Below are 20,590 nucleotides of genomic sequence, written 5' to 3' on the forward strand. Positions count from 1 at the left end.
CAGAGATCAGAAAAGAGATCAGAAGGATGGAGAGAGATGGCTTGTGGGAGGAATATGGAGAATTAAAATGTAATTTGTAAATTGTAATTTGTGGCAAGATGTGCAGATGCAGGGAGGTACAAGAATACATTATGGAACCAGCAGGAGGAAGCCAGACAGTAAGATGCTGGAAGGGAATAACCATTTGAAACTCCCCACTCATCCTTCTCCTTAAGTTGTGGATCAGAAGAGTCACATGTCCCTTTTCTGTTCCTTAGTTACTCCTATGCCCCAGATGGGGTCCTTTATTTTTATTTTTTTGCTCTGTCTCATCTGGTACCCACCAATGTAACAAGCAACTATGGTCAAGTCGTCCGTGGTAACTCACATGAGGCTCCACAATGTTGCACCCAGAAGCAAAACAAAAAACAAAAAAACCATATTTTACGGACCATAACCCGCACTTTTTCCCTCCGAAAACTGAAGGGGAAAAGTCGCTGTGGGTTATGGAAATTGGGCTGTTTTCGCCCCCTCCGCGGCTGCAGCCAGAGATCGGAACATGGGGAGGGCGAGAAGCAGCCTGAGTTTGGGGGGGGGGGCGGACGGGAGCTCCAGCCCTTCGATCCTTCCTTCCCCCCCTCTTTCTTCCTTTTTTTCTCTCTCTCCCTCCCTCCCTTCTCTCTCTCACTCCTTTCCTTCCTTCCTTCTCTTCCCTCCCTCCCTCCTTCCTTCCCTCTCTCTTCCCCTCTTTTGCCACCCCCTAGTTTTGATCCTGGGTACGCCCCTGGTTGCACCCTCACTATAATATGCAAAAATGTTTCTGCGTTTGGATTGATGTCCATGGGCACTTTCTGCACTATGGTTAAAAATGGCATGTTCTCCATAATATTGCAAGCAAATGGATTTAGATTCACAAGAGAGCCTAAGATGATGGCAATAAATTTTTAGACTCAGTGATTTATTTTCTCAGCTGTGTCACAAACAGATTTTTCATTCAGCTAGTGTCTGCTTGATTTGGGAAATGGATAATTCTGCCAAGAAACTATTCCCTCCCTGTGTCTTCTTCCAGGGAAGGATAAAATGACACAGATATTGGTCAACTGAGAGCTGAGCCAACATGCTCCAATCATATGAAGCCCCTGAGGCAGCATCCTCATGGGTGCCTCCTGCCATGCCCCCACCTCTGCCAAAGAAGCAGTGCCATTATAGGTGCTGATTTCCTGCAAGACCTTGCGAGGTCTCATCGAAGTCTTGCGAGATGTCAAGGAGAGCAGAAGATCTCACGAGATTTGGGTGAGATCTTGCAAGCTCTTTCAGGAAATTGGCTCCAATGCCAGCACTGCAGTGCCACCGGCAGCTGGCACTCTGGTGGTGTAGCAGAGCAGGGTGGCACTTCCTGTTTTGCCTCAAGTGGCAAAATGGAACATACCTCATACCTCCACTGAACTCAGGATTCCAGAATTTACAGTTGTCAGTTTTGAGGGAAGGCAGGCAAGGACCAACTGCCCAGGTGGGGCTTGCTAGCTTGGGGAGGAGGTGTGTGATGCCTTAGCTGGAGTAGGCTCAGGACAGCTGAGCATCATACGCCTTGTCAAGCCCAGAAGGTCTAACAGGCCTCCTCCGTCCTGGCCAGGCCTGCCTCATGCACTGAAGTGGCGTGAAGTAGCTGCCTTAGGCAGGAGAAACCCCTGAGGCAACACCCTCATGGGCACCTCCTGCCATTCCCCCACCTCTGCTAAAGAAGTGGTGCCAGTATACATGTGCACTTGGAAGTAAGCACAATCGAGTTAAATGGAGTTTACACTCGGGTGAGATGGTATAGTATTGCATCCTAGCTTTATGTCTGACTAAGCCGCCCAGAGTGGCTGCCAGATGGGTGGGATAAAAATAAAAGAATTATTATTATTATTATTATTATTATTATTATTATTATTATTATTATTATTATTATTATTATTATCATCCCCATTCCATTCTGGTACATTTGAAGCCACTTTGTTTGGTGCATAGGTGTAAATAATATTTTGATATTGTGATATACAATACAGTGATGCATTGTGCAAGCCGTGGCAATCCTCTGCTTCCCCTGCAAATAACCAGTGCCTTTAGCAAAAACTTCCCAAAGTTTTACTGATTTTAGTGCAGCTTCCAGCTGTTCTAAATGTTGGACTATACAACACCAGCAGAGGGCAGTAGATATTCAGACTTCGATCCTGCAGATGAAGACATAAAACAGTTTTGTCTCTCGCCTGATGTTGCACCAGATCACTGCTTTTATAGTAAAAAATAGTTATTTCAGTAAGGGTCTTTTTGCCTTTGAGAAACTTGGTTGGTATCCCCAATGAAGAAAGTAAGAAGTCTTTATTGCAATTCTCAGAAAGTGAAACTACCTTTAGCATCATTTCTTAATGGAGCTTTAACTGCAGAAGTATGCATGCACTAAAAAAGTGAAGTTAGTACAATTTCCTAAACTGGTTGGAAAGGTAGTTGTATTTTACATAAGCCCTTCTGGCTTGCACTCTTTCTAAACACTTGAGGAATGAAATTATCACCCCTCTTTTATTGTCCATTCCGGGTTGTCCAACCACTGCCACAAGGTCCTTTCTCTTGGCATATCAAGATGAGCAGGTGACAGCAAAGGTGGCAAGGTTTTTACCTGGGTCAATCAGAATAAGATCCACTATTTGACTATTGATTCTAAACCCTAACATGTATTTCATATACAGTTAGGTAGCCGTGTTGGTCTGCCGCAGTCGAAACAAAACAAAATAAAAATTCTTCCAGTAGCGGCCGCCTAAAGACCAACTAGGTTTGTTATTGCTATGAGTTTTCTTGTGCATGCACAAGTGTGCATGCTCACGAAAGCTCATACTAGTAACAAACTTAGTTGGTCTCTAAGGTGCTACTGGAAGGAATTTTTTTATTATGTATTTTATATAATTGGCTTTTTATTTCCGTTCTTTGTATATCGTATAGTTTTATTGGTATGGCCGATGGCTGACGCAAATAAAGATTCATTCATTCATTCCATAAACCTCTTTGCGGTGGGGAGGAGGAGTACGGTCTGAGTGCAGTCTGTATTTCTATCGTTAAGAGCAGCAAAAAAAAACAACCCTCCTTAATTGTGCTGTGCTTTTCGTGTTTTGACGTGTTGCGAAGTAACGTGTTGCGGCTTGCACGAGAATTGGTGGCGGGGTAGGTTTGAGCTGCCACAACACTAAGTTAAGTATTTGGGCAAAGCGAGACAGCGCCTGCGCGCCAACAAGAGTCCCTGTGCACTTCGACTGTACCGCGAAGTGCCAAGCGCGCCTCCAGAGCCGAGTCCGAGAGCGGGAGCGCGCGCGCGCCGTGCATCCTTTCCCCAGAAGGGCGGGGCTGGGGAAGGCGGAGGAAGCTGCTCGGGCAAGGTAAGCGGAAAGCGCGCGCTGCTACGTACGCTCTTGCGGGGAAAGAGGTTTGCAACAGCGGTGTGTTGTGGGGCCTCCCCGCCCCCGCCTCCGCCCCCAATCCCTCCTCCGTGGTGGAAGCTGCTCCGGCCCTTTGTGGATGTCACCTCGGAGGAATGTGGCCCGCCGAACAGAGGAAGCTGCCTTATACCGTGAGCATAGGCCCATGTAATTTTATTTGCAAGCAGCTGTCCAGGGTTTGGGTCTCTCTCCCAGGTTTGTGCTGAGGAGTGAGCCTGGGAATGGATCGTCTGCCTTCAAATGTCAGGGCTGTCACCTATTTTTGTTTTGTTTTTCCTGGCAGGCTAAAGTGGCTTTGCCAAGGAGTTATTTGAGAGGCAGAACTTCCAATCCCCCCCACCCCCCAAAGCATGGAGATGCAATTGCTAAAATGACCATTAGAAACAGGAAGACCAAAACATTAATAAGGAATTGGGGAAATGTATAACTTTTCTTAAAGACCACTGTAAACAGTTAAAATCGTTAGTAGGGTTGGAATATCACTTGTAGTTTAATGGTGAGTTTTGGACACAATGGAGAGATAAAAGATTTGGATTAATATAAAAGATGCAGGAGGAAATGATTAACAATAGGACTCACAAATGGGAGGAGGGAAGTAAAAGAGATTCCTTGCAATCTTGTTTTTATGTTGTATGTTGTATATGTGACTGTAAAATTTTAATCTGAAAAACCAAATAAATACATTTAAAGAACTTCTAATATTTTTCCCTGAGCATGGAGTGAGGGTGGAAGTTGCCGCTGGTTGGCCAACCAGTTTTCAGATGTTTGAAAGCTTCCCCATAGAAGTGGGAAACTTTTTCTTTTCTTTCTTTCTTTTTTACAGCTTGAGTCTTTGTGGAAATCACACTGACACTGAAGACGCCTTTCCCCATGTGAATGAAAGAGTGAGTTATGGATGCTAATAAATTGTGGTGGAAGGTACTCTGCACATTCTTAAGGGCCCTCTCTGCTTCACATTACGCAAGCAGAGTATTGGCAGCAGGCTCTGGAGCTCTGCTTTTGCTTGCACACAACCAATCTGTTCCCTCCATTTGACACTGCGAGCCTTGCTTTCTGTACAAGGAGCAAATGAAGAACGGCAATCTTTGAAGCGGTTCTAAATGTGACACGACTCAAGAATCACCATGTCTAAAAGTATTGAGGGGCAAATGGTTTTCCTTTCAAGGATTGCCAGGCTTTTATTATGTTGGCAAATGGCTTTACGGTCATTCAGTTTCTTACATGGGTGGAGTTAAGAATTCTGCGAACAGCAGTTTGTAATAACTACCTGATAAAATGCAGGAGTCCTGGGATTCCATGTTCGTTTATATAACTAGGATTTAGCACACCCTCGAATCACCGTTTGCTGGGTATTTGTTGCCAAGCCCACTGTTTTTCCTCTTCCTGTTAGCTGCAGAGCTCCCATGAGATGCATTTTGCTCTTGGTTGTGTTCTATGCTTGGTAGACCGTCTCTACTATGGCTTTATGAAAGCTGAAACACCTATCACAGTACCCTGTGCTTAAAAGATATCACAGGGCACAATTATTAACACTTCAATTACATAATGTGCAGATGTTCTATGTTTACTTAAAATTAAGCCCTGGTGAGCTCAGTGAGTGAATTCCCTAGTAAGTGTGCATAAGATTACAAGCCCTTTTTATTTTACCGTATGTACCGGTACCGTAGTTAAAAGGTTTGCACGCTGTATTTTAGGCCTTAAAGAGCCCCAGTGTGTTAATCACTATTGAAGATGCAAACATTGTAATGACATTCGTATCTACCTTTCTATGGAACATTTTATAGAATAGGTTTTGAGAAAGCCCCTTTGTCATCTGAGGAATTATCTGAATCGGAGCTCTTCTGCTATACTTTTGCCCTCAATACAAATCTATAGTTGCTGTAGAAAAGATGAATCTGCTTCTTTCATTACAGGATCTGAAATGCCTTACAAAAAAGTTCTAATGACTAGAGCTGATTGTATAGAAAACCTGCTCTCTGAAAAAAAATACGAAGATATTGGAAGTCATCTTGTGTATCTTGAAACTGTTGATATGACTGTAGATGGTCTCCAGGAGACGGATATTGCCAAAGCTGTGTTCAGAATCCTCAAGAACTGTCCCTCTGTGGTACTGAAAAATAAGGCAAAGCATTTACTATCGAAGTGGAAAACACTTTATAAGCATCATTGCAATCAATGCATACAAGTTAAGCCAGTATTTCCTGATAATGCAAAAGAAGATTCTGATCACCTTAACGTAGTCCTGGCGGATGCAAACACTTCTGGAAAACTGAATCAGCATGTGATATTAGGCCCTGCCAGTTCCAAGAGTTGCCTGCTATCAGAAAACCATCCACAAGATACTGGAAGTAATGTGCAAAAAGACAATGCAATTCAGCCTGCACTTCAAGAGTACACGAGTTCTGTTAGTGAAACAAACCCACTTCAGGTTCATACTACAGCTATGAGATGCAAATGTATAGAGCTTCTTTATGAAGCTTTGATTGACTCAACAAGTAATGCAAGTGAAAGGCACCACAAGATTGCTGAAGAAGTTGAACAACATATCTTTGTACTTTATGCTAAAAACGACAGAAAATACAAAAACTGCATCCGAAGCAAAGTTTCTAACTTGAAGAATCCAAAAAATGCTCACTTAAAACGTAACCTGCTTCTAGGGACTTTGAATCCTAGGACATTTGCTGAGATGTCCACAATGGAAATGGCACATGATGAACTAAAGCAGCTCAGAGCTTCTTATACAGAATCATCTGTTCTGGAGCATCAGCTCCCCCAAAGCATCAGTGGTACACATACAGACAAAATAAAATGTAGACGCTGTGAAAAATTTGATTGCACTGTTACTGCAATTGCTAGGGGAGCTCTTTTCCTTCCTGGCTGGGTACGAAATGCAAATCCAGATGAACAAATGATGACTTACGTAATTTGTAATGAATGTGGAGAGCAGTGGTATCACAGCAGATGGATTTGTTTGTGATTATGCATCCTTTAATCCCTACGTCTTCAGAGGAGATAAGTATTAAATATGAAATTACCAAAGTGCAGCTATCTGAATAAGGTATATTTTGGTATATGTTTGGTAATGTAATAAAAAGTGGATGAGCATTATGAAGCAAAATGGTTATAAAGCTATTTGAGAGATCAAGTTTTGAGTTGTTTAAAACTATTTTTAATATTGTGTAATACTGTGTTTTAATATTAATGTTGTGTTTTAATTGTTGTAAAAAGTAAATTGTTGTAACCAGCCCTGGAACCTTAGGGTGAAGGGCGGGTAAATAAATTGTAATAGTAAATATTATTTAAAAAATCAGAACATGACTCAGTACTCCCCACTTCTCAATTAAGACTGATGTCACTATAATAATTTCAAGCATATATTAGTTAAAACTTTTATCAAGACTGATTTTTAAAATCTAGCAAATCTGTACTCATTTTAAGTAATGCTGGACCAAAATACAGGAAGGAGTTTTATGAACTTTAGAAACACTAATTGAAATCCTAACCCCTTAGCTCCCCCCCCCCCCAAATGGAGTGGTAGCTCAAAGATGCAAAATAGAATAAGAAGCATTTGAGAGCAGGGATGACGTCCTTGCAATGTGGCAATACAAGGATTCTGTATTTTGCCAAAGTGGTGTGGTTGCCTTGACAATGGAGATATAACTTCCCCTTCATATCAGTTCAAACTGAGGACAAAGGAGTGGCTTTGTTATGTAGCCAGAGTTTTAAGTTATGTGGTGCTTTCATGTTCATTACAGGATTGGTTGGGATCGCAATAAAGAAGGAAACCTTTAAAATGGTACGGAAAGATCAAAAGTGTAAGGGAAAAGCAAAAGGAGCCCTGAAGCTTCTGAGTGTGGAAATTCAGCACAGCACTTATTTTACATACAGTGGTGCCTCGACTTACGAATTTAATCCTTTCCAAAGGCACCTTCGTAAGTCGAAAAACGCCATTGGAAACGCGATTTCCCATAGGAATGCATTGAAAACGGAAAAATCTGTAAGTCGAAGCAACCCTATCTAAAAATTCGTAAGTCGAAAAATCCCTATCTAAGACCGCCGCGGTTTCCCCCCGAATGTCGAGACATTTGTGAGCGCGTGGCCATTACCCCCATTCGTAAGTCAAAAATTCGGTTGTTGAGTCGTTCGTAAGTCGAGGTACCACTGTATTGTCAAGCTCTTATCTTGAGCATTTGTACTTTTGTGACGGATCTGAGAGACAGATTAGAGATTTTGCTGGTATATCAACCATACCACTGTCCTTCAGTTTCCCTTCTAGAATTGGCAGAAGTAGTTTTGAGTACGGTGTTGGAAACTGCCAAAATTATTGTTGTGGAGGATCTCGACATTCTCACTGAGGCTGTCTTAGGACTTACTTCATCACCACTGTGACAATCATGGGTGTAATTTAGCCTGTTATACACACTCCTCAGGGTGTACTTTGGAGTTCATGTTTTTCAACTGATCAAGTTTTTTTTTTGTAATTTGGAGATTGAAGGGGGTTACTTTGAACCTATTGTCAAGGTCAGATCACTTCCTTTTGGGGCTTAGGCCAACAAACCAGAATAAGAGACCATGATTTTAAGAGGCCACATTCAAAGTTGGCTGCATCGTTAGACAGGGGTGAATTTATTTAAAAAAGGTAAAGGTAAAGGACGCCTGACAGTTAAGTCCAGTCGCAGATGACTCTGGGATTGCGGTGCTCATCTCGCTTTACAGGCCGAGGGAGCTGATGTTTGTCTGCAGACAGTTTTTCCGGGCCATGTGGCCAGCATGACTAAGCCGCTACTGGTGCAACGAAACACTGAAACCGGAGCAGCTGGTTTACTTTCCCGCCGGAGCGGTACCTATTTATCTACTTGCACTTTTTGGCGTGCTTTCGAACTGCTAGGTTGACAGGAACTGGGACCGAGCAACGGGGGCTCACCCTGTCGCGGGGATTCGAACCGCCGACCTTCTGATCAGCAAGCCCAAGAGGCTCAGTGGTTTCCACCACAGCCCCATCCGCGTCCCTTAAACAGAGTGCTTATAATGAAAAGTGGAAGGAGACAGTTTTAAGCTATAAGCTTTCTTGCAGGACCAGCGCAGTGGATTTAGGGCACTGGAAGTGGTGCGTTTGCAAGGGTTGGGGAGTAGGGCATCAAATGGCCACCCCTGCCTAGACATTTTATCACCTGAGGTGAACCCACAAAATGCTGTGTCCCTCTTCCCACGAGGGAAGAAGGGATGAGTGAAGATCTACAACAGGCCTTTGACTAATTAAACAATCAATGGCCTTTTAAACAATGTGTGGGTTTTAATGTTTTTGTTTGTTACTGTGTTATGCATTTTTGTGTTTGGTATTGTAAACTGCCCTGAGATCCTTAGATGATGGGCGATCTAGAAATCCAATAAATAATAAACAGGAACAAGGGAAGAATGAAGAGGTATATTAGGATATGCTGCCCCTATGAATCCTGCCATCTCACCTTGCCTCATAGGTGGGCTGGCTCTGCTTTCCTGTTATATAATAAGCAACAGAAGAGATGCTTTGTGCTTTAACCAATGATGTGTCCTAAATGTTTTTTTCTTTGCCACTGTTGCTCTTACCATCTGAACCATGCATCTGAAAAGCATATGCTTTCGTCCTGAGCTATGGTTTTTCACATCATCTAACATTATTCCAGTGCTTCATCTTAGCAAAATAAATATGCACTGCTTAATATGCTATGCTCTAGCATGCTATGTCATGGAGCGTGAGTGAGTGTCCCAAAGGTCTAACAAATGATGCTGCAAAGGGCATCTTATGTTCTTCAGAAAAAGGAACCGAGTGTCCTGTCCCTGATTCTTCTTCACAGCTCACTTACACTCTTCTGTGCTGACTGGCATTCAGCCTCCTGATGAATTGTAATTATATGAAACAACTGAATTACAATTCATCAAGAGGTTCAGTGCTGTGACTTGTGGACTGAGCTTCCTGCAGCCAATGGGAAGCCAGCCAGTATCGTGGAAAGCGGTCCTTGCTCTGCTCCATGCCGGTTTAGCATGGTGCATGGGAGCCGACTGAGCGGGCGGCGGGGGTCCATGGGCTGGTTAAACGACCCCCATGGGCCGCTTGTGGCCCATAGGCCTTAGGTTGCCGACCCCTGGTCTAGTCCAACCCCCTGCATTGCAGGAATCTTAACTAAAACAGCCATGGCCACTCAACCTCTGCTTAAAACCTGACCTGATGTTAATCACATAATTCTCACCATATGTACTTTTCTGCATTTCATTTTCCTCTGACCTGGCTGCTTACAATCTATTTTCCTTTCTTTCTCTGTGTATACCTGCAACACAGGATGACACTTCATATATTTGATTAAGTGGTCTGTAGTCCATGAAAGCTTCTGCTATAATAAATTGGTAGTCTCCATGTTGCCGCAAAACTCTTTCAGCCATCTAGACATCATTATCACTATTTTGCAGATATGAACCTGAAACTGAAAAAGTGTGTGTGTGTGTATGTTTACTTACTACTGCATATAAACAGTGATTAGGCTCTTGTAGTCATTATTTGAGGAAAGAAAATGTTAAGTCCATGTGAGTTCCTTTAAGCTGCATCCCGTTACCAATTAATGTTTAAATTCAATTGTGCTAACTAGAATTGATTTATTTGAACTGTTGATGGGAATCCAATTGGACAATATGACTAGGTAAACAAAGGCTTTCATCGTCAATTTGTGAACATCCTTCCAAGGCTCTGAATGTAAATGTTTGTGAAGGGCAAATATTTGTTGAATATTTGAAAACAAACCCCAGTATTGCTTGATATTGTAAATAGTTCATTCAGGTACTGCAAACAGGTAATTGGCAACAGGTGGTTGTTGCTTTAAAAAACAACAACAAAAAAAGCCCAGAAAGCAAAATCTGGATAAAATAGGGAGAAAATAGAGACAGGCATTTTGATACCAACTATGCCAAGTGAAAAGGGGGGGAAAAAGTCTGCATGAGGAAACACCAATCTCAAAATAAACACTCATCTGCAAGCATCCAGAAAGGGGAAAAGTTGAGAGCTACGGTGGGGGGGGGGCTTTGAATGAGTGATCTGATGGGAGATAAACCAGGTAAGACCGCAGTTGTTGACATCTAAACCAAGAGGCAGTCAACAGTGCAAACAACTGCATAACACTGAAGGTGGATGAGGAGTCTGAGGACAGACAGAGGAGGAGCCTTTTTTTGAAGCCCCAGCACCGCAGCTTATGGAAAAAGGGGCGACCCAAAAAGAGCAGCCCGTTCAAGACTACGGACAAATATGTGGCTGCTGCTAAGTGGCATTTCCCGTGAAATGGTGACTCTACCCCGGGGTGGGGGTGGGGCGTGAGAAGCAGAGGGGGAGCCCCTCTCTACCTAGCAACAGCCCCTCCCTAGCAACAGCCCGCCCGCCCGCACCGGACGGAGTTGCGGCTGCCCTTCCCCTGGCGTCACGTGAACGCCAGGCCCCGCCCCCGTGGCGCAGCCTCCGCCATGTTGTTTTTTCTCCTCCGAAGCGGCCCCTCCCCCACCACCCCTGGCACCTTTGCGAAGGCGGCTGCGGGTGACTCGTAGAGAGCCTCATCCTCGTTCCTCGCCGCCTTCGTGGTAGGTAGGTGGGCGCGAGCGAACGCCGGGCACCCTCGGGCCCCTCTCCTCGGGGCGGCGGGCGGAAAGGAGGAGGAGGAGGAAGGCGGTCTCCGTGGGCTTTCGTGGGGGACACGGCGGGCTTTACGGGACTGGGCAAGCTGGACTAGCAGCCGGCTCGTGCCTTGCTTGCTGAGGAGGGATGCTTATTGGCTTTAGGGTGGTTGGGGTCTCCCCGTGTCGCAAAAAAGGGAGCGAGCGACACCCCCCCCAACAACAACAACAACAACACGAATGGTTGTTTTGCAGGGTAAGTAAGCCGAGTTTAAGTCGCTTCCTCAGGCTACCCAGCCGTGCAATGGGTATATATGTTTCATTAATTTTAAGCCAGTGGTAGGACTGCGGTACTGGAGAGGGGGGCGTTGTTGTTTTGTGGGGTGGTGTCAGGGTCCAAAGCTTTCGCCATGGGCTCGTTTCCTGCGCAATGACGAGAGAGGCTTCTTCCCATAGAGGTGCTTCGTGAAACTTCCTCGGAGGGGGAGCGGGGGCTGGGGTCTCAGGCGGCTGATGCTGCCCGTCTGTTTTCCTGCCTGACTTGCAAAAGGTGGCGTGATTAAAGGTCCCGTGATGGAGAGGCAGGCGGCGGCGGTTCGCTTGAGAAATAGCTGCTCTTCTATACTTATCGGCTGGCACATGACCAGTTTCTCCCTAGGGCAGTTTCACAGAACTGATTAAAGTCACTGGACTGCTCAAAGGACAGCTCCGCTTCTTATGTATGTCCCCTTTGTCTCCCTTCATTTTTTTGGCGCTTTTCATGTGGAAAATCCCCGTACCTTCCCATTTGACAAGAGAGGATGATGTATGATACCATTTAATTGGCTGCTCTTCTGGTTTTTTGTGTGAATAAACTCTTCCTACCTGTGCTTGAAAACAAAGAGCTTTTGCTTTATGCTTATCCAGTGCCAATTGCGATGAAGTACTGGGTCTATCTAGCTGTGTGGCAAAATAACAGCTGTGGGTTGGTTTAAAACTGTTAAGAAATTTTTTCAGAACATTGAGTAAAAGTAATTCTTGATTGTGTTGGAAAGCCACTTGAATGAAGGTGAAACTTTGTGGTATGTAAAGGACTACCCTCAGTGCTGCTTAACTTCAAAATGCAATGGTCTGACTTAAGTTTCTTTAGCCCTGTTTTCTGAGCCCGTAACTGAACATCTCTGGTTTCCTTGTGTCAGATTCATAGTTGTCCTAGGGTGAAGAAGCTTTGTAGATAAACTTCATTATGCCAAAACTTCCAGTAAAGGATATTCTACTGTTTTCCTAGGCCGCTTAGTACATTGCCTCTCTCTGTACCTACAGTTAAAAAGTACTTCCTTATACTTAAGCTAACCTTGCCTGTCTGCAACTTAAATTTAAAATTAGAGGGGAAATATTTTATGTCAACTTCTAAAAAAATCTCTGAAAAGATCAAGCTGCGGGGGTGGGGGATCCCACTTTTAAATTGCACAAATCACTAATGCAGGGGGTGGGGTGGGGTGTCAGGAGTCTGACAAACCTATTGCTAAAGTTGTGTCATATTAACACACTCCTGCCATACAACCAGGAGTGGGGAAATTGCAGATGCTTGTTTTATTGAACACATGACTCTTAGTAAAGGTAAAGGGACCCCTGACTATTAGGTCCAGTTACGAAAGACACTGAGGTTGCGGCGCTTATATCGCTTTACTGGCCAAGGGATCCAGCGTTTGTCTGCAGACAGCGTCCAGGTCATGTGACCAGCATGACTAAGCCGCTTCTGGCAAACCAGAGCAGCACACGGAAACGCCGTACCTGCTGCTTAAAGAATGTTTATGTGTGTCTGCAGTATTCATTTGTGGATAGAATTAGTATTTGTTTAGTACATTTTTATCCCACCTTCATTTGGAACTTACGGTGTCTTACCATGGAGTTTCTAGGGACTGACCAGACCCAGACCTGCCTAGTTTCAGCAGGGTTGCCATATCATCTTTTCCCAGCTGTAAAATTTTTAAATTTTATCTTACATATTAAGAAATTGCCTCACAACCAGAAGCTATTGAAGTGGTGTACAATAAGATAAAGTGAGTTAAAATACAAAATATAGACTCCAAAAAGACTAAACCTAATTCTAAAATTGTACAATTGTACAATTGTAGAATTAATATTCCATTATTAATATCAAGATGTAAGGCCACTTTCAAATTTCAGCTGGTTACTGATTCCACTGGCCTGGAGCTGCAACCCCACAGTGCAAGCAGATCTGTGCCTGCCATTGTAATTTCACCAATATTTTTATTGGAAGCTCTGACTCGTGTAATTCAGTCATGAGGAGGGAAAAGGAATCTAACAGTAGGCACAAAAGCTATTATAGATAAAATAGATTTGAAAAAAATGCTTAAGCCTTTGGGGAAGCTTTGAGGAACAGGTTCTGATGTGTAAAGGGGCTGCATCAAGTTTTGCTTAATTTCATCAGAAGGACAAAAACCTTCTGGTTTTAGATTTTTATGGTCCTATTTTCCGAGTCAGTGATTAAATAGCTTTAAATTCCTGTAATGTGTGCTGTTTGTTCTCCACGTCCAGTGTGTGTTTATACGGTAGTAGTGCGTGTTGGCGCTGTGGGTTAAACCACAGAGTCTAGGGCTTGCTGATCAGAAGGTCGGCGGTTTGAATCCCTGTAACGGGGTGAGCTCCGGTTGCAGGGTCCCAGCTCCTGCCCACCTAGCAGTTCGAAAGCACATCAAAGTTCAAGTAGATAAATAGGGACCGCTCCGGCAGGAAGGTAAATGGCGTTTCCGTGTGCTGCTTTGGTTCGCCAAAAGCAGCTTTGTCATGCTGGCCACATGACCTGGAAGCTGTCTGCGGACAAACGCCGGCTCCCTCGGCCTATAGAGCAAGATGAGCGCCGCAACCCCAGAGTCGGACACGACTGGACCTGGTGGTCAGGGGCCCCTTTACCCTTTAGTGTGTGTTTATAGCTGCCCATGGATTTTGTGATATGGTACAGTTAGTATATTGGGCCTTAACTTGCTTCTTGAATACACAGCTCTTCAGTTTTTAAGTTCCTCTGGAATAGCTTGATCCAGACAAGAGGGAGATGATGATGGTGAATGGGGCCTTGGGATCTGATGAGGTAAAGTTACATACTGTACTGCTGATAGTATTTTCTTATCTATGAGAGACCAGGCTTGCACCATGGGAGTCTGTAATTCCAGCTTTCTTCATGGAAGCATGACTGGACGGTTTCAATTAGTGCTTATCAGATTTGCCTATCAAGAAAAACACATAAGCTATAATCCTGCACATGTATGATTTAAATTCCTCTTTAACTTCAGTGGGAACTTAGGAACCCAACAGACACCACTGTTTTAAATATGCCTATACACTCATGTGTGTTTCTATCTTTATTTGGTATTAAATCAGACATTCATAAATAATTGGACCAAAACCCCAGATCTCACTTTAAAAAGAGTCCAGCACACCTGATAGCTGGTATTCTGAATTTCAAAGTAATCCTAACCCCTAGCTTTCAGTAGTCAAACATACTTGTTTACATACTTTACAAAACATCTGAAGTACTTTGCCTTTAAAGTAAATCTCATTTAACAAATAATTTGGTGCTACAGAATATATTGTTACAAGCCAAAATTACAAAGCACCCTTGAAGTGATTTGTAAGTAGTTAGATTTTTTTTTACTTGGGGAAAATAATATAGTGGATTCATTCCTCCAACACTGAATTACCTTTCACACTCCCACACCCCTGCAAAGTGCCTTTCTTCTACTACTTCATCTGGTTACTTGAACAAAGTTTGATAAGAGAAGCAATAAGGCTATAGACCAGAAACAGGAACAGTCGTACAGCCTAATCCTGTCAATGATTACTCAGAAGTACTTCTGATTTTAATTAAACCGAGGCTGCAGTGCTGTAATTTGGTATGGCTTTCTTCTGGGTAGAGATGTATAGATTTATGTTTTTATTTCCAGGTATATAATCACTTTCATTAAAGAAGCATAAGAACCAGACTATAAATAATTAAATGCTTGGAATGTCTTTTTTTAAATAAAAATATATACCTTTAAAGGTAAAAACATTAGGGAGGTTTACAAAACATTAAATCAGGGTGGATTTGATTTAAATCAAACTGATTTAAATCACGATTTAAATCACGATTTAAATCACTAGTCAGTAAGGCTTGATTTAAATCATAGTTTTCTACATAAAGACTAATTCTTGCTGGTATAACTTTAATATGCAAGTAGATGAAGATTTTTAGAATAACAACTTTTCATATTAGTTTTTTATCCCCAGTTTAATAGGTTATTCATATTTGGACAACTTTACTGTTGTACTTAGGAAGGAGAAAAATAATCATTACTTTAATAATAACAATTTAAATAGATTTATTCAACTGAAACAATAACATTACAGCATATGTTATTTGCTTAAACAAACATCCATGTTTGTTAACTAATTTAGCTAAACAAAAACAAAATATATATATTTTAAGAAACTTAGACTGTCAGCCCAGCCTACACATGAAAAACTTAAATACTGTCCACTCCAAACAATCAGAAAAATATTGTTTCTATTCTATTCACTGAACTTCTTGAAACTTAGCACTGAAGGGATTAAGGTCTTTTTCTCAACTCTGTTCATGTTATAACATTTTTGCTGTGAAGAGGCATGTGATCTCTGTTGAGTCAAATTCAGTTTTGAGAACTGCAAAAGTAAACCAAGCATCTGTGATAATATCTTGTAGGCAGAGAAACTGCCCAATAATCTTACAAAAACCTCTGGAAGAGCATGACATTGTGAATGGATTAATGGAATTTATTTACCCCAAAAATTAAACATATACAACCTTATTCTACATAATTAAAAAAACTAATCTTTATTTCATGATGGAATAACCTTTGGATGGTAATATATTTTCCTCAAAAAGCATTTTATTTTAAAAAAATCCGATTTAAATCAAAAAAATCGATTTAAATCAAAAAAATCCGATTTTTTTGATTTTTTTAAAAAAATCATTGATTTTTATCCACCCTGCATTAAATGGCTAAATATATATGAAATGCAGTTAGCTCAAATGATGGCATTAAAGTAACATTCCAAATCAAAATATGATATAATCTGGACTTTGGAGGGGACAGTCTAATATATGTAAATCTGTTGATGCTTATGCTAAAATTCACATATTTCAGTGTGGCGTGCACTTTAAGCAAAATTGTAGAGCAGGGGTAGGGCTTCTGTAGTCTTCCAGTTGTATCAGTCCCCAAAACCATGGTCAGTGGTCAGGGCTGTCTTAAGCATATCCGGTGCGCCATGGTGCAAAGCTCCGTCCAGCACCCCCCGTCTCTCGAGAGTTTTTTTAGGGAGGACAGCGCTGCCGGTGGGGCTGAAGGAGGCGGGCAGCAGATGGAGGGCGGCTCCTCCGGTGTGGAAGAGGCAGAGGCTGGATGCGGCGCCTCCTGGCTCAGCTGGCAGCTTCGTGCTGCGGTGGCTACGGCAGACCGAGGCCCGGGTGCGGCGCTGCTTCGGCATGGCAGAGGCGGGCAAGGGCTGAGAGCTGATGCTGGGAGGTGCCGCGTCCAACCTCCGCCTCTTCCCTGGCGCCCTCCAGAGCTTGGCGCCCCGCACCACTAGCCTCTATGGGTAAGGTGCCCCTGTCAGTGGTAGCAATGATGGGATCTGTAGTCCAGCAACTTCTGGAGGGCCAAAGTTTCCCCACCTGTTGTAGAGACTTGCTTCAACCTTTTTGGTGTATACTAAGAAGACACTTCTTCAGTTTGTGATTCTGTCCTGTATGTCCAGTCTTTTTCATATCTGCCTTGCCCTGCACAAAAGCTCAGTATCTGTGAATGGACTCCCAAAGCTGTTCATTTTTGCCTGTGTAGTTGGCATTGTATATTCCCAAAGTCAATTCTTAAAATTACTGCACCCACGTTTATTTTTATTTTTATAGAAAATGCACCTTTACATTTTTCTGTTCTGTTGCCCCCCAAACCTCAACTTGCTTGCATACAGTGAAAGCATACCTTGCTTTTCTGCTTCCTCTTTTCCATCTAGTTATTCTAAAAGCAGCACGTGAATGTTTCACTTCCTCAAAGGGGGGGGGGGTTAAGCTTACAATGATTACACAATAACTTATTATTTGCCAAGTAATCTTAAGGGGGGGGGTTATTCTGTGATCGAGCTACTGCCACTTACTAAGCCCTGCTGGTTTGCTCTGGCCAGGAGGTGTGGGAGTTTGGCTTTTTTTGTTCTTCTCTAATTTTGACTTTTAAATAAAGTTTTCGTCTTACAAACATAAATGGTAGGGGATATATAGGGCATTTTGGTGGAATGGAGGCTTTTTCGATCCCTGCAGATCCAGGGGTTTTTGTGATCTGCCCACTTTGAAGCTTTCCTACCAGAGATACACCTGCAATGTTATACCTGCACCTACTGAGCTTTCTGTGGGTGTACTGGGGGATCCTCCCGAGATGTTTTTTCTGTCTGCAGGCTTCTCCGCTGGTGAGAGTGGAACACTACATCTAAAGGCACCTTTGCTGGTGTATGGCCTTAACAGTAGTAGTTGTTTTTTAAAGTGCATGGCTATACTGTGTCTAAAAGTTAATACGTCTCTCTTTTTTACAGGTATTGGATTACAATGACTGATCAGTAAGGGTAACTTACTTGGTAAGTGTTTCATATGCTTGTACAGTGGTGCCTTGCAAGACAAATTTAATTCATTCCGCGAGTCAATTTGTTTTGCGAAAAATTCGTCTTGCAAATCGTGGTTTCCCATAGGAATGCATTGAAATTTCTTTTTTTGGCCATAGGAACGCATTAATTAAATTTCAATGCATTCCTAGGGGAAACGGCGATTCGCAAGACAAATTTTTCGCAAAATGAATTCGTCTTGCGAGTCACCATCAGATCTCAAGATGCATTCGTCTTGCGAAAAATTCATCTTGCAGGGCATTTGTCTTGCGAGGTACCACTGTAATATTAGATGTACAGTTTACATATTCTGCATTTCTAAAATCTCAAGTAGAGGAAAGATCGAGGGGAGGAGGGTGTACCAGGAAATAGGGCAGAGGTGGTTCTTTTGCAGAATACTGGTATATCCCAGAAATTTCCCTTTAGACAGATGTTAGGAATTTTAGAATTACCACTGTTTTCTTAGATGCTTCATGAGGATAAGGTCAGTTCAAAAGCAGGATGGAGTTAGTTTAACAGTGGTCATGGTGGTTGTAAGATGTGTCTGGGTGGATGGAGAAGAGAGCAAGCCTGATCTTATACTGGCAGCCTGGCTGTTAGCATGCAGTCAGTTTGTGTAGCATGATAATTTCTCATTCACAGAATGATTTTCTTATAATTAAAATCAATCTACCATTTGTGACTAAGCTTTAGAAAGCAACTGAAGTGCCCTTGATTTAATCGCTACCATTTACAGCAGGCCTTTAGCATATAGAAGAGCTTTATCTGTCTATGTTGTTGCTTACAGTTATATTGCATTTTAATCTATTTATTATTTTTCAACTGATTTTAATGGATGTATTTATGAATATTGCTAGCCTCGGCTCTTTTGTGAGGAAGGGCCAGCTATATTAATTAAGTAAATACCATCTCAAATAGATATTTGTGTAACAAGTGGGAATTTATTTGTATGAACAAGATCTGTTCTATTTTGCAGAACTGGACATAAGAAAATATCTGTTCTTGAAGCAACAATGTCAGCAAAATCAACGCTCCTTAAAGTAATCCTTCTTGGTGATGGAGGAGTGGGCAAGAGTTCGATTATGAACAGATACGTCACTAACAAGTTTGATACAGAGCTGTTCCACACAATAGGTGTAGAGTTTTTAAATAAAGACCTGGAAGTGGATGGGCACTTTGTCACAATGCAGATATGGGACACGGCTGGTCAAGAACGTTTTAGGAGCTTGCGGACTCCTTTCTATAGAGGTTCTGACTGCTGCCTTCTCACTTTCAGCGTCGATGACTCTCAGAGCTTCCAGAATCTGGGCAATTGGAAGAAAGAATTCATTTACTATGCAGATGTCAAAGAGCCTGAAACATTTCCTTTTGTGATACTGGGAAACAAAGTTGATATTAGCGAGAGGCAAGTGTCTACAGAAGAAGTCCAGAACTGGTGCAGGAACAACGGCAACCATCCTTACTTTGAAACCAGTGCAAAAGATGCCATTAATGTCGCTTCAGCCTTTGAGGAAGCTGTTCGAAGAGTTCTTGCCACTGATGATAGGTCAGATCACTTGATTCAAACTGATACAGTAAACCTTCACCGGAAGCCCAAGCCTAGCTCATCATGCTGTTGACTATTTTGTTTTATTTTCCAGCCATATATAGTTCTAACTTAACTTGAAGTAATAATAGATCAGATATGATTCAGTGGGTGCCACTAATATATTAAAAATGTAACATTCTACTGCTTTATGTGTCAGCAGAGAAAAGCTTATTTCCAATAAGTAGCCTGTTACTGTTAGTGGAGTCTGACATCTGGGAAGGCACCAGCTGAAGAGTTGATTTAATTTAAATGTGTCATTTGAAAATTAATAAATTATATACTAAAACTTGAAAGTTCTAGAAGCACTACTTGGAGGACTTGTTCTGAAATTCAGATGCAGAATAGATTTTTTTATATGTGTACATATATATTTTTATGAGATCACCAGCCCATGTTTTGCTTCACTAAAACCCTTTTTTCATAAAGCAGTAATGGTAGGTGATAGGGTCTTGTTCTAGTTCTCATCTTTAAATTGATTTTTCTTTTAAAAAAATCAAAGCTAATATAAATATTTTAAGGGCTTTTGCTATTTGCCTAGTGACACTGAATTGCCTGTAGATTTTATGTTAGGAAATAAACCTGCATACATGGAGCCTGCCTGGTTGTTTCTTCCTGCCCCTTTCATCTGTACCTGATTTCTATAAGGTTGGAGAATGTATCAATAATTTTCAAAAGAAGGGGCTTAATGTAGCTTCTCATTGATACTAAAATTTCCCTTTGGCATGGTTTTAATTTTAATTATGTATTGTCAGTCTTAAATAGTTGTTTATCCTGGCCCCAGTTGGCAGTTACTTGGATTACAGGATTTAAGGCTTTGGGTGAGAAAGCATTCAATAATTTTTTGTAGCAACATTTTTAAAAGTTAGAGCTGCAATCCTGTGCACACTTCTCTTGAGAGTAATCTGTATTGGAAGCAATGCGACTAACTCTTGAGTAAACACAGGATTCTGCTGCAAGTTGCTCCAGTATGAGAGATGGTTGAAAGGTTCACTGCCTCTGCCTTTCTCACTGAGTTTTCCATGGCATTATCTTAAAGCAGGTGAAGTATGTTTGAATACCACAATTTTTTATACCAGCGAAGGTGAACCTGTGCTCTCCAGAGGTTGTTGGACTACAACTCCCATCAGCCCTGCCCACACTGGCTGGGGCTGATGGGAGTTGAACTCAAACATCTGGAGAGCCAGATTCCCCACTCTAGGCATTCCCTTTTGTTAGATTGCTCTTTGGATGGATAACAACCATTCTCAGGCAGTTGTTGCAG

The 20,590-nt window shown here is 42.3% G+C and overlaps 2 protein-coding genes across 11 annotated transcripts; both read left to right on the plus strand.

Annotated features, from left to right (window-relative positions):
• The first annotated feature begins 3,249 nt into the window (after positions 1–3,249).
• On the plus strand, positions 3,250–6,744 carry TCEANC (transcription elongation factor A N-terminal and central domain containing). Of its 5 annotated transcripts, none has more exons than XM_035116660.2 (3): positions 3,250–3,386; positions 4,270–4,330; positions 5,360–6,744. In XM_035116660.2, the coding sequence occupies exon 3, from the start codon at positions 5,368–5,370 to the stop codon at positions 6,421–6,423; it is 1,056 nt and encodes a 351-aa protein (XP_034972551.1). In that variant the 5' UTR covers positions 3,250–3,386; positions 4,270–4,330; positions 5,360–5,367; the 3' UTR covers positions 6,424–6,744. The 5 variants fall into 5 exon arrangements, with proteins under 5 accessions (XP_034972551.1, XP_060129479.1, XP_034972548.1 ...); XM_035116659.2 differs by lacking the exon at positions 3,250–3,386 and adding an exon at positions 3,463–3,577; XM_060273496.1 differs by lacking the exon at positions 4,270–4,330 and having other exon boundaries at positions 3,354–3,386.
• Positions 6,745–10,904: 4,160 nt separating this feature from the next.
• On the plus strand, positions 10,905–19,921 carry RAB9A (RAB9A, member RAS oncogene family). 6 transcript variants are annotated; one of them, XM_035115339.2, is made up of 4 exons: positions 10,908–11,042; positions 14,080–14,166; positions 17,676–17,717; positions 18,718–19,921. In XM_035115339.2, the coding sequence occupies exon 4, from the start codon at positions 18,755–18,757 to the stop codon at positions 19,358–19,360; it is 606 nt and encodes a 201-aa protein (XP_034971230.1). In that variant the 5' UTR covers positions 10,908–11,042; positions 14,080–14,166; positions 17,676–17,717; positions 18,718–18,754; the 3' UTR covers positions 19,361–19,921. The 6 variants fall into 6 exon arrangements, with proteins under 6 accessions (XP_034971227.1, XP_034971228.1, XP_034971230.1 ...); XM_035115338.2 differs by having other exon boundaries at positions 10,925–11,046; XM_035115340.2 differs by lacking the exon at positions 10,908–11,042 and adding an exon at positions 11,056–11,331.
• The last annotated feature ends 669 nt before the right edge of the window (positions 19,922–20,590 follow it).

This window comes from Zootoca vivipara, chromosome 4, assembly GCF_963506605.1.
Source record: "Zootoca vivipara chromosome 4, rZooViv1.1, whole genome shotgun sequence".
In the NCBI taxonomy this organism is placed as follows: domain Eukaryota; kingdom Metazoa; phylum Chordata; class Lepidosauria; order Squamata; family Lacertidae; genus Zootoca; species Zootoca vivipara.